This window comes from Notolepis coatsorum (genome assembly GCF_963971535.1).
Source record: "Notolepis coatsorum genome assembly, chromosome: 17".
Lineage (NCBI taxonomy): Eukaryota > Metazoa > Chordata > Actinopteri > Aulopiformes > Paralepididae > Notolepis > Notolepis coatsorum.
Genome location: NC_140181.1, coordinates 19,329,510 through 19,342,959, shown reverse-complemented (window position 1 = coordinate 19,342,959; position 13,450 = coordinate 19,329,510). Strand labels below are relative to the sequence as shown.

General features: G+C 44.2%; 1 protein-coding gene across 1 annotated transcript in view; it reads left to right on the top strand.

Annotated features, from left to right (window-relative positions):
• Nucleotides 1-3,199: 3,199 nt before the first annotated feature.
• The window catches only part of ankrd52a (ankyrin repeat domain 52a), a 50,913-nt gene continuing 40,662 nt past the window's right edge, over nt 3,200-13,450 (top strand). The window contains exons 1-6 of the mRNA XM_084333108.1: nt 3,200-3,406; nt 4,106-4,189; nt 4,652-4,730; nt 6,411-6,481; nt 8,391-8,591; nt 10,916-11,003. Coding sequence (XP_084189234.1) covers nt 3,380-3,406; nt 4,106-4,189; nt 4,652-4,730; nt 6,411-6,481; nt 8,391-8,591; nt 10,916-11,003 — 550 coding nt within the window. The 5' untranslated portion in view covers nt 3,200-3,379. The remainder of the gene's footprint in view (nt 3,407-4,105; nt 4,190-4,651; nt 4,731-6,410; nt 6,482-8,390; nt 8,592-10,915; nt 11,004-13,450) is intronic.

The window sequence follows — 13,450 nt, the reverse complement described above, 5'->3', positions numbered from 1 at the left end:
GGAATACATACATTTACACTTCATCTCCTCCTACTCCTGCTTGTTTGTTTTTTAATCTGTTTATTACTTGTTTTTTATTATTATTTATTTTCAATTTATGTTCGAAATAAATAAACGCATTCATTCAAGATATTGTGTGAGCAAAAGTATAGTTAATTTACTCATACAGTATGTACATCCTCTGGCCTCGCGCGGATCTCACAGCTGTGCCCGCACAGTGCAATACTCCAATTCAGCCATTGGGTGGGTGGCGCTGCTGAGCGGCCCTCACAGTGCGGCCGTCAGAGCTATAGATATCTATGGTCAGAGCGCGGCCCTGAGAGCGCTGCTGGCTCTGCGGCTCTGCAGCTGCATGCTTCTCGTTGAGGGACACCCTGTTCTCTCTCTCTCTGCTCCAGACTTCTGTCTTGGAGATCCCGCACCGCGGGTGAAATGCTGCCTCCACCAGTGTTGGAGGGTAACAACATCCTGTGAGCCTTTTTTATTTATTTTTATTTCAAGTACAAACCTTTATAGTATTTCTCTGGTCTGTCTTTCTCTGGTCTGCATCCCCTTAACAATTGTGTGTATTGTTATGAATTGAAAATGGGGGACCCTGATGTAAACAACAAGACAAAAGTCTTTCTCTGGTCTGCAATTGTGTGTATTGAGCCGTACTGTATTGTACCCATTCTGCAATCTGTTAATACAATTTTTAATCAATCAATCAATCAATCAATCAATCAATCAATCAATCAATCAATCAATGTATTGAGTTGAACTGTATTGTACCCATTCTGCAATCTGTTAATAAAATGTTCAATCAATATACAGAGCCCATAGTGAGGATATGGGATATTGCAATACTAACCAATTAAAGGTGCTGTAAGTGGTATTTTTTGTTAATAGCTCTAAGATATAGACTAGAGCAGTGGTCACCAACCTTTTTAAGCCCAAGATCACTTTTTTTTGGTGAAGGCAAGATCTACCTATTGAAGAGTTGAGAGAAAAAGACAGCCAAGATTGTACTTTAAACTAAATGACTTTTATTTGCCTGTATTCTAATTACATGCAATGCTTTGGTCCAACATTAAAACGTCAAAGTAGAACTGTAATATGTACTTTCTCAGTCAGTGCTAAGTGCAGTCATCTTATGCAGCATCACTTTTCACATCAAAAAAAAAGGAGAACTGTAATGTGGACTTTCTCATATTATTAACATTGACAAACATATTTACAATTAGCATTTTATAAAGTAGAACTGTAATGTGTACTTTCTCAGTCAGTGCTAAGTGCAGTCATCTTATGCAGCATCACTTTTCACATCAAAACAAAAGTAGAACTGTAATGTGGACTTTCTCATATTATTAACATTGACAAACATATTTACAATTAGCATTTTATAAAGTAGAACTGTAATGTGTACTTTCTCAGTCAGTGCTAAGTGCAGTCATCTTATGCAGCATCACTTTTCACATCAAAACAAAAGTAGAACTGTAATGTGGACTTTCTCATATTATTAACATTGACAAACATATTTACAATTAGCATTTTATAAAGTAGAACTGTAATGTGTACTTTCTCAAGCCACATTTGCTTACTGCACTGGTAGATTATTATGCTTGTTTCAAGGACACATTTGCTTAAAACTAGTTTTTATTTCTTATTTTTCTCAGACAATTTTTATTGTGTGGAGTTCTCTCTCCTGATTGGATAAATGTATTTAGTGTTTACTGCAGAGTGGAGGGACTGGGACGCGCGTTGCTTTTTAACAGCGGAGGAGTGCAAGAATGTGACAATGTGACCATGTGACCGCGGCAGCGCGAGAGAGCGGCAGTGCGGAAATAGGCTGTCTATTGCCATTCTCTAAGACAAACGCTAACCTTAACCAGCTCCTTAACAGCGCCTAAACTTAACCGTTCTAACCTTAACCAACTCCGAAACAATGCCTAACCTTAACCTTAACCTTAACCATGCCTAACCTTAACCTTAACCATAGAAAGAATATTGCCATTCTCTAAGACAAACTCTAACCTTAACCAGCTCCTTAACAGCGCCTAAACGTAACCGTTCTAACCTTAACCAACTCCGAAACAATGCCTAACCTTAACCTTAATTAACCTTAACCATGCCTAACCTTAACCGGCGAAAGAATACATGTTAAAAAAAAAAAAAAAAAAAATGTATGGGATTCGAACTTGTCACCAACAGGACCGCAGGACCGGAGCGCTGCCAGGTGAGCTAAGCTTTGAATGAAAATCATGGCGGATTACGGCTACATAATGCCGCAAGCTCTGCCGCGCCTGCCGCGGGGCGTGTCGCAGCCAATCAGGGAAAACGCGGAAGCACTCGGCAGCACTCCTCCGCTGTTAATAAGCAATAGGCGACTGGGAGACCCATGTTACTGACCAGACACTTTATATCTGTGATGGCTGTCGGAGTGTAGAGATATTACTTTAACATGTAGACCAGTTATTTTAACAAACGAAAAAAAAGCCACTTACAGCACCTTTAAAACTACTGCTGCATAAATACTACTGTGCTGAAGCACTTTTTTGTATATGTATCTGCCAATTTCATGATTTTATATGTCTATTTTATGTGTATCAGTGATAATCAAACCGTAAACAAGGATGCCTATTATAAGATGTTAGATCCTAATATGAAAAACGATGATTTAATGTTCTATGCCTTACCTTGACTTACTTATGTTATGCAGATAATGTCATGTATGTTATGATGAATTGAAAATGGGGGACCCTGATGTAAACAAGACGAAAGTCTTTCTCTGGTCTGCCATCCCTTAACAATTCTGTGTATTGAGCCGTACTGTATTGTACCCATTCTGCAATCTGTTAATACAATTTTCAATCAATCAATCAATCAATGCTTATTGTATGCCTAATTTTATGTCTGCACGTCATGCATTGCTCTTGCTCTGCCAATTTTGTGCTAATTTATGCTTTTTTTTTTTTTTTTTTTTTTACTGCTGTGAAGCACTTTGAGCTGCAATTCGTGTATTTGAAAGGTGCTCTACAAATAAAATGTATTATTACTAGTATAATCATTTGGCTGCTGTTGTTCCCTCAGGTCGCCGCGCGGGGGCGCCACTGCACCGGGCGCGCAGAGAGAGAGAGAGCGGACCGCCACGCCTGTAGGCGGACCAGCAGGAGTCGCAGCAGCAGCCAGCCCAGCATCACCAGACATCGGATACGGACAACAACAACACTGACAGATCCAGCTCGCAACGAAAAAAAAAAAAAAAAAATCCTGCTACCAGTCATGGGTGTAGTCTGAGAAGAAAACAAGCGGACACAGTATAGTGCATCATCATCACAATATATATACCTCGCAGTTTGATCCCGATGAAGGAGCTCCGTCCGGGCTGAGTCTGGGAGAGATGGGAGTCCTCAGCGTCGCGGACCAGGTGGGTCGCTGCTGCGGGAGGCTGCGCGGCGCGGCGGGGTCTATTTGCTGGGAGATAGATAAGTAGTGCGCCTCTCTTGGCGCAGCGTTTTATTATAGGGGTTTTCTCACGGGGCTTATTGTCAAATCGCTAGTTCCCATTTTATTGTGTTGTGCAGGTGCGCGATCTAATGTAATGTGCTTGCAGGCAGACAGGCAGGGCCCCATCATGTCCTGGTGCTCCGACACTAGCTACCCAGTCAAATCTACAGCGGGGTCTGGGTCTGGGCCTCGGGGCCCTGCAGCTCATGTGTTCTAACAGGCAGGACAAGGGCCCCTGGCTGTAGGCCTCTCTCTGCTGCTGCAAGGCGCCGTCTATTCCCCGGATCGGGTAATAATCACCAGCCAGCCAGCCAGCCATGCAAAAGGGGACTAATTGGGATAAAACATGATTTCACCTTCCTAGGTACTTCGGATCGTTTAGGTTAGCCGTGCAAACGCAGCTTGCAATGTTGTTAACCCGGTTTGAATTGTGTGCGAAATGGGAGCTCTTCTAGTCTCTCGGCCGAACGGTTCGTTTTGTGCATCGCGACGTCTAAATAAATAACGCGAACATCTCTCTCTCTCCCTCTCTCTCTCACCTGCTCTCTCTCTCTCTCCTGCTCTCTCTCTCACCTGCTCTCTCTCTCTCACCTGCTCTCCCCCCCCCCTCTCTCTGCAGCCTCCTCTGGTCCAGGCCATCTTCAATCGTAATGCTGAAGAAGTCCAGTTATTATTGCACAAAAAGGAGGATGTCAATGCACTGGTACGTATGATGTGGTCTGGTCTCTCTGTGACGTTGCGATGTTATTAACCAAAGCAGCAGCTTGGGAAACGTAGACCAGGCAGCCACAACATAATGCTGATGAATGTAGTCTGTGTGTCTGTTGTACTAGACACTGTGACAAGAAGAGAAGCAGACTGTTTATTATTATTATTATTATTATTATTATTATTATTATTATTATTATTATTATTATTATTATTATTATTATTATTAGATTTGACTGGTGGAATAATGAAACGGTCTGGTTTTGTTTTGTTTTCCTGTCAAAGTCCGAGAGACACTTAAATCCCTTTCGCTACCAGACTACAGAAGATGAATGAACCCTTTCACTACCACATGTTAACCTTTCTGGTACTGTGGCAGTGAAAGGGTTAAACTGCAGTGTCGGGTCGTACATGTAACGGTGACGTCTTCCTCCTCCTCCTCCTCCTCCTCCCGCAGGACCAAGAGCGCCGCACGCCGCTGCACGCTGCATCCTGTATGGGTGACGTCCATATAATGGACATCCTCATTGAGTCAGGCAAGTGGGACAATAATAATGACACACTCTCGCTGTCCGAAATGAAGAAGAAGAAGAAGAACAACCGCTAACCTCCGTACTGTCTTTTGCCATCATGCACTTTTTGCTACTAAGGGAATCCACCTTGACTACACCACCGCCGCCTACTATGCTAATAAGGTCTTTACTACTATGCACTTGAGTTCGACACTGGTCTGAACTATCAATCTTACTTAACCTTAGCCGCCAGAGTTATTACCCCTCCCTTGCTGGCGCTGCCTTGTTGTACAGAACTTGTAATGTCGCTTTGGATAAAAGCATCAGCTTAAATTACTGTAAATGTAATTGACTCCCTTCTGGAACTCAAGGTAATGCATTGGAACAGGCCTCCCGTTTTCGCTGCTACAGCCGCGCGGGCGTTTGTTTTGCTTTCACAGTGCACCTCAACAACAACAACAACAACAACATGTGGCCTGAGATGTCCGTTGTTGCCCCTTAACCCTTGCACTACCACACTACAGAAGGTTAACCCTTTCACTGCCACACGACAAAGGGTTAACCCTTTCACAGCCGCACTACCCTTTCACTACTACACTACAGACGGTATTATTTTGTTGTTGTTCCCCTTCCCTTAGCTCCTTGGGTCTCCTGAAAGGCGCTATATAAATTTAAGATAGTATTATTATTGTGGTAGTTAACACATCCACCGCCATCCACGCTGTAAAGCGTTATTGCCCGCCATGCTTTGACCGCCAGATCTCGCTGTACAGCGTTATTGAGATCAATATTTCATTTTTTCGACATGGCATTCATAATTCATATATACACCTCCGACGCTGCAGCTGGACCCTACGGCTCAATACCGCCGCCTGGTGGATGGTCGGGCGAGTTACACTCGAACAACAGGAAGTGGGGATGTGCATCGGTTAAATTCATCCGGCCGTCAGACATTGTTGCAAGGCTCCCGACAAACACAATGTACATATGGATCGCTTTATAAACTTAATAATCGATATGATTTCGGCGTTTATTGCGACATACAAACCGGAAATGGACCTAGGCGATCGACGTCCTATACTTGGGATATTTCACTGCCAGTCTCTTTGACGCACGGTAAGAGGACACTGACGTTATTTTCAGCCCAATTGTTTATTCATTTCACTGCAAACCATCTGATCAATATATCACCCATACTACATAAAGCATTTACTGACGATCACGGAATTATAAACGACCCCCCCCCCCCCCCCCCCCTTTCCTCCGCGCATGATGACGCATAACGTATACGATCATATACAGTTGAATTTTTTAATATAGCGTGTCTAGGGAATAAACGGCAATCGATAATCTATATATATGCGTTTAGGCCTATAACTCACGTTCTAGGAATTACTGCAGAAAACGATAAAAACATACTTATATTCTAGAAGGTATTTTTGTATGAATGAAAAAGTATAACGTTCCTACATCCTGAACGATAGATAATCGATGTTGAATGGGCCATAGTAATGTCAATTTAGCAATACAATTAAAAAAGTTATAGCCCTGCAAAGAAGGTGAACATCTCCATAGGGTTATACTAGTGCTGACAGACTGGCTATATTGATGGATATAACCAATGGCAGGGAATGTGTTAAAGGGTTAACATTCTGTCGTGTTTTAGTGAAAGTGTTAATGATGTACGGTTTATTTCCCCACCAGGTGCCAGTGTGAACGCTAAAGACCACGTGTGGTTGACTCCATTGCACAGGGCGGCTGCCTCCCGGAATGAAGTAAGATATTAACGTTATTTTGGCTACATTATGACGTGCGTTACGGTCACTTAGGAAACGAGTTGGAAGAGTAGATTAGAGGTGAAAGTAGATCTGGCTCACGGAATGGTGTTCCAAAAAAATCAGTCACCCTTTTTGGAAGCAAGATTGTGGCTACGTTCGCACTGCAAGCCTTAAAGGAAAACTCCAACATTTTGGGAAATTAGCTTATTTCCATAAACTTCAATCGGTTCGGATCCTTTGAATGAAATGAAAATGTAAACAAACACTGGTCTCACGTTAGAAAGTAGCACTGGTGACGTGAAATCACTGAGCCTAGAGAGGAGTGGTTCGGCAAAAAATAGTTCAGAGTATATTTGCTTAGAAAACGTAAATGTCTAATTCAATTTTTTTATTTCTCCACGTGGTAAATACACAGGTCACAACATGTTTACAGGAACGTTTTGGAGTTGTATTTGGAGTGTATTTCGTGACTGTAGGGGACTGTAGGGAACTTCAGGGTAAAGGTCTGACCCACTTCCAGTGATGAAGCTGAGCTACGCTAACGGTGCGGGCGTTCCCTAAGCCTAATGCATGCAGAGAGACAAAAAAGGTATGCATCTTCTTGTCTAACTCCAGGGAAGATGTTAAATAAGCTAATTTCCCAAAATGTTGGAGTTTTCCTTTAAATGCTAAATTCAGATTTCTTTTTGCACGGATCAGATGATTTTTTTGGCTGTTAAATGTGGCCAATATCCGATTCCAGTTTGCAAAAAATAAATAAAAACTATCTGATTTAGATGGATTTAGAGAGAGAGCGAGGGGGAGAGAGGGATGGAGAGAGAGAGAGGGATGGAGAGAGAGAGGGATAGAGAGAGAGAGAGGGATAGAGAGAGAGAGAGAAGAGGGGAGAGGAGAGAAGACAGAGAGGGATAGAGAGACAGAGAGAGAGAGAGAGAGAGAGAGAGAGAGAGAGATTTATCTGTTCACACTGTTGTATCCGTTCACACTGTTGGATCTGTTCACGCTGTTGGATCTAAGTCACTATGAGCAAAGAAATCAGATTTGGGACACTTTCATCTGCAGTGTGAACGTAGCGCGCGCATGTGTGTGTGTGTGTGTGTGTGCGTGTGTGTGTGCGTGCTATAATTGCAGTCGGATCCTTCCTTCAATCAAATTCCTTCAGCTGGTGTTTCTCTTACAATATTCATAGCAGTATTATATACACGATGAACTTCATATCTATATGTAGATGTTTGCACAGAAGCACTGCAGCAACTGTGGCATACAGGGCCACATATCTTTTTTTTTGTATCTTTTAAAGATCCAGTGTAATGACTCGTACATCACTTGTTGTGTAAATGTTAATGTCTCGCTGAACAATCTTTTCAGCTTCCGATGAATCATTTGGTTTGTTAGAAGTGTTTAAGTGTGCGCGCGCATCACCGGGGCAGAAGGGAACGAAATCCTGGTCAGAACAACGTGGGCAGACTACAATATATTTTGCATGTGTTAGCCATGCAAGCGATCTAAACAATCAATCCATGCCAAAAGCTAGATATGTAGAAGGTGAAAGACTCACACTCGCAGCCATGCCGATTTGGCAAAATGACATCCAGCCGTTTTTGTTTGAAACGACTGTTAGTCAGGGGACTGTCATGGTTTCTCCATAGAAGCCCCTTCGTACTGTTTCAGCGCAGCAGCTCACGCAAGTCCGGGGTAACTTAGTCACGTGACTCAGTTGGTATTGCTGATTGGCTGGAACACGGTATGTTTGTATACAGCGAACAACAGGTCTATAGTCCAGGGCTGATAAGAAAACATGGCGCCCGTTAAAAAGAAAAATGGAGATTGTGGGGAAAAACACACTTTCTATTGTACCGAGTCTCTTCATCCTCCTTCCTCCTCCTCCTCCTCCTCCTCCTCCCAGAGGGCAGTGGGTCTGCTGCTGAGGCGCGGAGCGGAGGCAAACGCACGGGACAAGTTCTGGCAGACGCCGCTGCACGTCGCCGCCGCCAACCGGGCCACGCGCTGCGCAGAGGCCCTGCTGACCCAGCTGAGCAACCTGAACATGGCGGACCGCACCGGCAGAACCGCCCTGCACCACGCCGCTCAGAGCGGCTTCCAGGAGGTGAGACTGTGGTGGGCGGGGGGGGGGGGGGGGGGGAGGAGGAGGAGGAGGAGGAGGAGGAGGAGGCCGGGCTCGCTGCGGCGGCGGTCGGCCTGTTAAAGGCGTATGCTTTTTAAATTATTATTTTATTGATTGATTTTTATTTTCATAATTTCTTTTAGAAATAAAACCCATTGTTGACTCCATTTTCGCATATCAGTGCCCACGTTCATAATGAAAAACAGCAGCAGATCTGATAACGTTATAAAGTGAACGTGTCAGGGCGGTTAGGTGGCGTAGCGGAGATTGCGTTCGTCACCACAGCTCCGGGGTTGTCACCAGCTTGGCTGGCCGTTCACACTAATACAATTGGCTGTATCAGAGGGTGGGAGAAGCTGGCGGGGTGGGTCCGGGTCGTTGTAAACAGCGACTCCTACAGTTCGGTCGGGGCGCCTGCTAAGCGCAGATAGGACCTGAGTGGGATAGTGTGATCCTCCCACACGCTACGCCCTCTCGGGGAGGATCCACGCTGCCAGGTGAAAAGAAGCGGTTGATTGGCTGGACGTGTGTCGGAGGAAGCACGTGGTAGCCTCCACTCTCCTAGACCGACTGTGGGGGGTAAGTGCGCAGCGACCAGGAAGGGATTGGGAATTGGCATACGACTAACATTGGGATGGGAGAAAATCGGAGGAAAATGGAGGGGGGAAAAGATAAAAAAAAAAAAAAGTGAACGTGTCTGTGCGGACAGTAGGGCTGAACGATTAATCGATTTTAAATCGAAATCGCAATTTGGAATGATGCAATTATCAAATCGCAAAAAAAAAAACGCAGTTTTTTAAAATGTATTTGACCAGGAAGTCCCATTGAGATACAAGATCGGTTTGGGAGAGGGAGGTAAGGGGTTTTAGATTGTGTGTTGTGAAGTTTAGACTTCAGAGAGGGAGAGTAAAGTACAGAAAAAAAGGTACCGTTGGGTACCGGTATCGATTCCCAGGTAAAAAGAAACATTTTCAGGCTCGGTGTCCTGAAAAGACCCACCGCATAGGCCAGATGCAAGCCGCATTTTACAATAAACCTCTGTGGGGCTGCTTAAAAAAAAAAAAAAAAAAAAAAAATATATATGACAGCAGATCTGATAACGTTATAAAGTGAACGTGTCTGTGCGGACAGCAGATCTGATAACGTTATAAAGTGAAGGTGTCTGTGCGAACAGCAGATCTAATAACGTTATAAAGTGAAGGTGTCTGTGCGAACAGCAGATCTAATAACGTTATAAAGTGAAGGTGTCTGTGCGAACAGCAGATCTGATAACGTTATAAAGTGAAGGTGTCTGTGCGAACAGCAGATCTGATAACGTTATAAAGTGAAGGTGTCTGTGCGAACAGCAGATCTAATAACGTTATAAAGTGAAGGTGTCTGTGCGAACAGCAGATCTAATAACGTTATAAAGTGAAGGTGTCTGTGCGAACAGCAGATCTGATAACGTTATAAAGTGAAGGTGTCTGTGCGAACAGCAGATCTAATAACGTTATAAAGTGAAGGTGTCTGTGCGAACAGCAGATCTGATAACGTTATAAAGTGAAGGTGTCTGTGCGGACAGCAGATCTAATAACGTTATAAAGTGAAGGTGTCTGTGCGGACAGCAGATCTGATAACGTTATAAAGTGAAGGTGTCTGTGGTGCGGACAGCACATCTGTTTTACGTTTAGCGGACACTCTTATCTAAAGCGACTTACAGAACTAGTCAGCAGGAGCCACATCTCTGGCAGCTAAGGGTCAGTGGTGGTGTTTGTCAAATAGTGTCAAACTTGAGTGTTACACTCTTGAGTGCATAGTGTTAGACCTATTCGCATGATGGGTAGTAGCATAGTAGTAAGGTATATGATAGTAATACAACTGTACGAAGGTTCGTTCTTTTTGTATAGGTCTGTGCATCAGGGTCACAGTACAGAGTAGCTTAAGTTTCACTTTAACTGAGAGTAGGTTTATTTTTTAAATGGAACATAACTATCTGTCCAACGAATGGATCCTAGTCATTGAAAATGAATTAAGAACAGACGGACAGACGCAGCGGATCGGTGTAGCCGCATAACGTTAAAGATCAAAGTAAGTGCTCTTATTGTCATTATGTAGAGTCGCCGGTAACACCGGTGTTGTCACCGCGGCAACCCTAGAGGGGGTTCTTTTGTTTTTTTTGTAAGGATGAGGGGAAACGTCGAGACAATTTTTGTTTTCACAGTACAATGTCGAAAGATTATATAATCATTCTCTCATCGAGTCATTTGTTAACTAGGACAAATGTGCCAAGTGACTTACTGAAGACTTTTTCTTTGTCTGCCCTGAAGATGGTGAAGCTGCTGTTGAATAAGGGGGCCAACCTGAGTGCCATCGATAAAAAGGAGAGGCAGCCAATCCACTGTGCAGCCTATCTGGGTGAGTCCGCTTTCAGCCAATCCACTGTGCAGCCTATCTGGGTGAGTCCGCTTTCAGCCAATCCACTGTGCCGCCTATCTGGGGGAGCCGGGCTCTGCTTTCAGCCAATCCACTGTGCAGCCCATCTGTGGGAGCCGGGCTCTGCTTGCAGCCTATCTGGGGGAGCCGGGCTCTGCTTTCAGCCAATCCACTGTGCAGCCTATCTGGGTGAGCCGGGCTCTGCTTTCAGCCAATCCACTGTGCAGCCTATCTGGGTGAGCCGGGCTCTGCTTTCAGCCAATCCACTGTGCAGCCTATCTGGGGGAGCCGGGCTCTGCTTTCAGCCAGTACTTTACTGGACAATAGGATTCTCAATGAAATTGCAATAAAATAATAATAATAAACATTGTTTGTATAGCACCTTTCATACAGAAACTGCAGCTCAAAGTGCTTCACAACAGAAAAAAGACGGGCATAAAATGAGCACATAAAGTGCAGACATATAAAATCACAGTTTTTCACATTAGGATCTAACATCCCAAACGGGCCACCTTGTTTATGGTTTGATTCAGTTTTAAATGGACAATAATAAAAAGAGTAAGATAGAATAGACGGAGTAAAATAGTGCACATAAAGTGCAGACATATAAAATCCAATTTTTTTTTACAGTGCAATAAAATAGTTCTGGATTACTGTGTAACAGTTTAAAGTCGTCTTTACCTTCTATAAACAATCTTTAATTGTTTATAGAACATGTTATGTAGGTAAGATTAGAGCTCTTCTTGACTTAAAAACTTGTAAAAATCTTATGACCTAATAATCATAGGATTTTGCACAGGAATGGATTACAATTGACATATCTCTGTAACATTGCATTTCACACATAAAATGATGCAGAAGGACCTCTTTCTATCCTGTGCTTAGAGGAGGTGCAGAAAGACCTGTTTCTATCCTTTTATTTTGTATCCACTTTTTCTCCATTTTCTATTTTTTCTCCCATCCCAATTTAGCCGTGCCAATTCTCCCCTCCCCTCCCCTGTCTTGATCGTTGCTTGCATGTGCCCCCCACTGGCCGGTCGTAGGGAGGATAGAAGCCCATCACATGTCCCCTCCGATACATGTGGAGGCAGCCAGTCACATCTTTTCACCTGCCAGCGCAGACTCTCATTGGCGAGGAGTAACGTGTAGGAGGCTCACACTGCCCCCGCCCCCTCCTGTCTTTTGCTGTGCAGGCGCCCTCACCGACCTGTAGGAGTCGCTGTTTACAATGATCAGATTACCACCCATCGACTTCCCTCCCGCTGACTATGCCAAATGAGTTAGTATGACGGCCGGCCAAAGCCGGAGGCAACACTGACAGCCGGATTCGATACCGGTGTCTCTTGCGTTGGTGACAAGCGCAATGTCCGCTGCGCCACCCAGCCGCCACCTCTTTCTACCCTGTGCTTACTGGAGGTGCAGAAAGACCCCTTTCTATCCTGTGCAGAAAGACCTCTTTCTATCCTGTGCAGAAAGACCACTTTCTATACTGTGCAGAAAGACCCCTTTCTATCCTGTGCAGAAAGACCCCTTTCTATCCTGTGCAGAAAGATCCCTTTCTATCCTGTGCAGAAAGACCCCTTTCTATCATGTGCAGAAAGATCCCTTTCTATCCTGTGCAGAAAGACCCCTTTCTATCCTGTGCAGAAAGACCCCTTTCTATCCTGTGCAGAAAGACCCCTTTCTATCCTGTGCAGAAAGACCCCTTTCTATCCTGTGCAGAAAGACCTCTTTCTATCCTGTGCAGAAAGACCCCTTTCTATCCTGTGCAGAAAGACCTCTTTCTATCCTGTGCAGAAAGACCTCTTTCTATCCTGTGCAGAAAGACCTCTTTCTATCCTGTGCAGAAAGACCTCTTTCTATCCTGTGCAGAAAGACCTCTTTCTATCCTGTGCAGAAAGACCTCTTTCTATCCTGTGCAGAAAGACTCCTTTCTATCCTGTGCAGAAAGACCTCTTTCTATCCTGTGCAGAAAGACCCCTTTCTATCCTGTGCAGAAAGACCCCTTTCTATCCTGTGCAGAAAGACCCCTTTCTATCCTGTGCAGAAAGACCCCTTTCTATCCTGTGCAGAAAGACCTCTTTCTATCCTGTGCAGAAAGACCTCTTTCTATCCTGTGCAGAAAGACCCCTTTCTATCCTGTGCAGAAAGACCCCTTTCTATCCTGTGCAGAAAGACCTCTTTCTATTCTGTGCAGAAATACCTCTTTCTATCCTGTGCAGAAAGACCCCTTTCTATCCTGTGCAGAAAGACCTCTTTCTATCCTGTGCTTACTGGAGGTGCAGAAAGACCTCTTTCTATCCTGTGCTTACTGGAGGTGCAGAAAGACCTCTTTCTATCCTGTGCTTACTGGAGGTGCAGAAAGACCTCTTTCTATCCTGTGCTTACTGGAGGTGCAGAAAGACCTCTTTCTATCCTGTGCAGAAAGA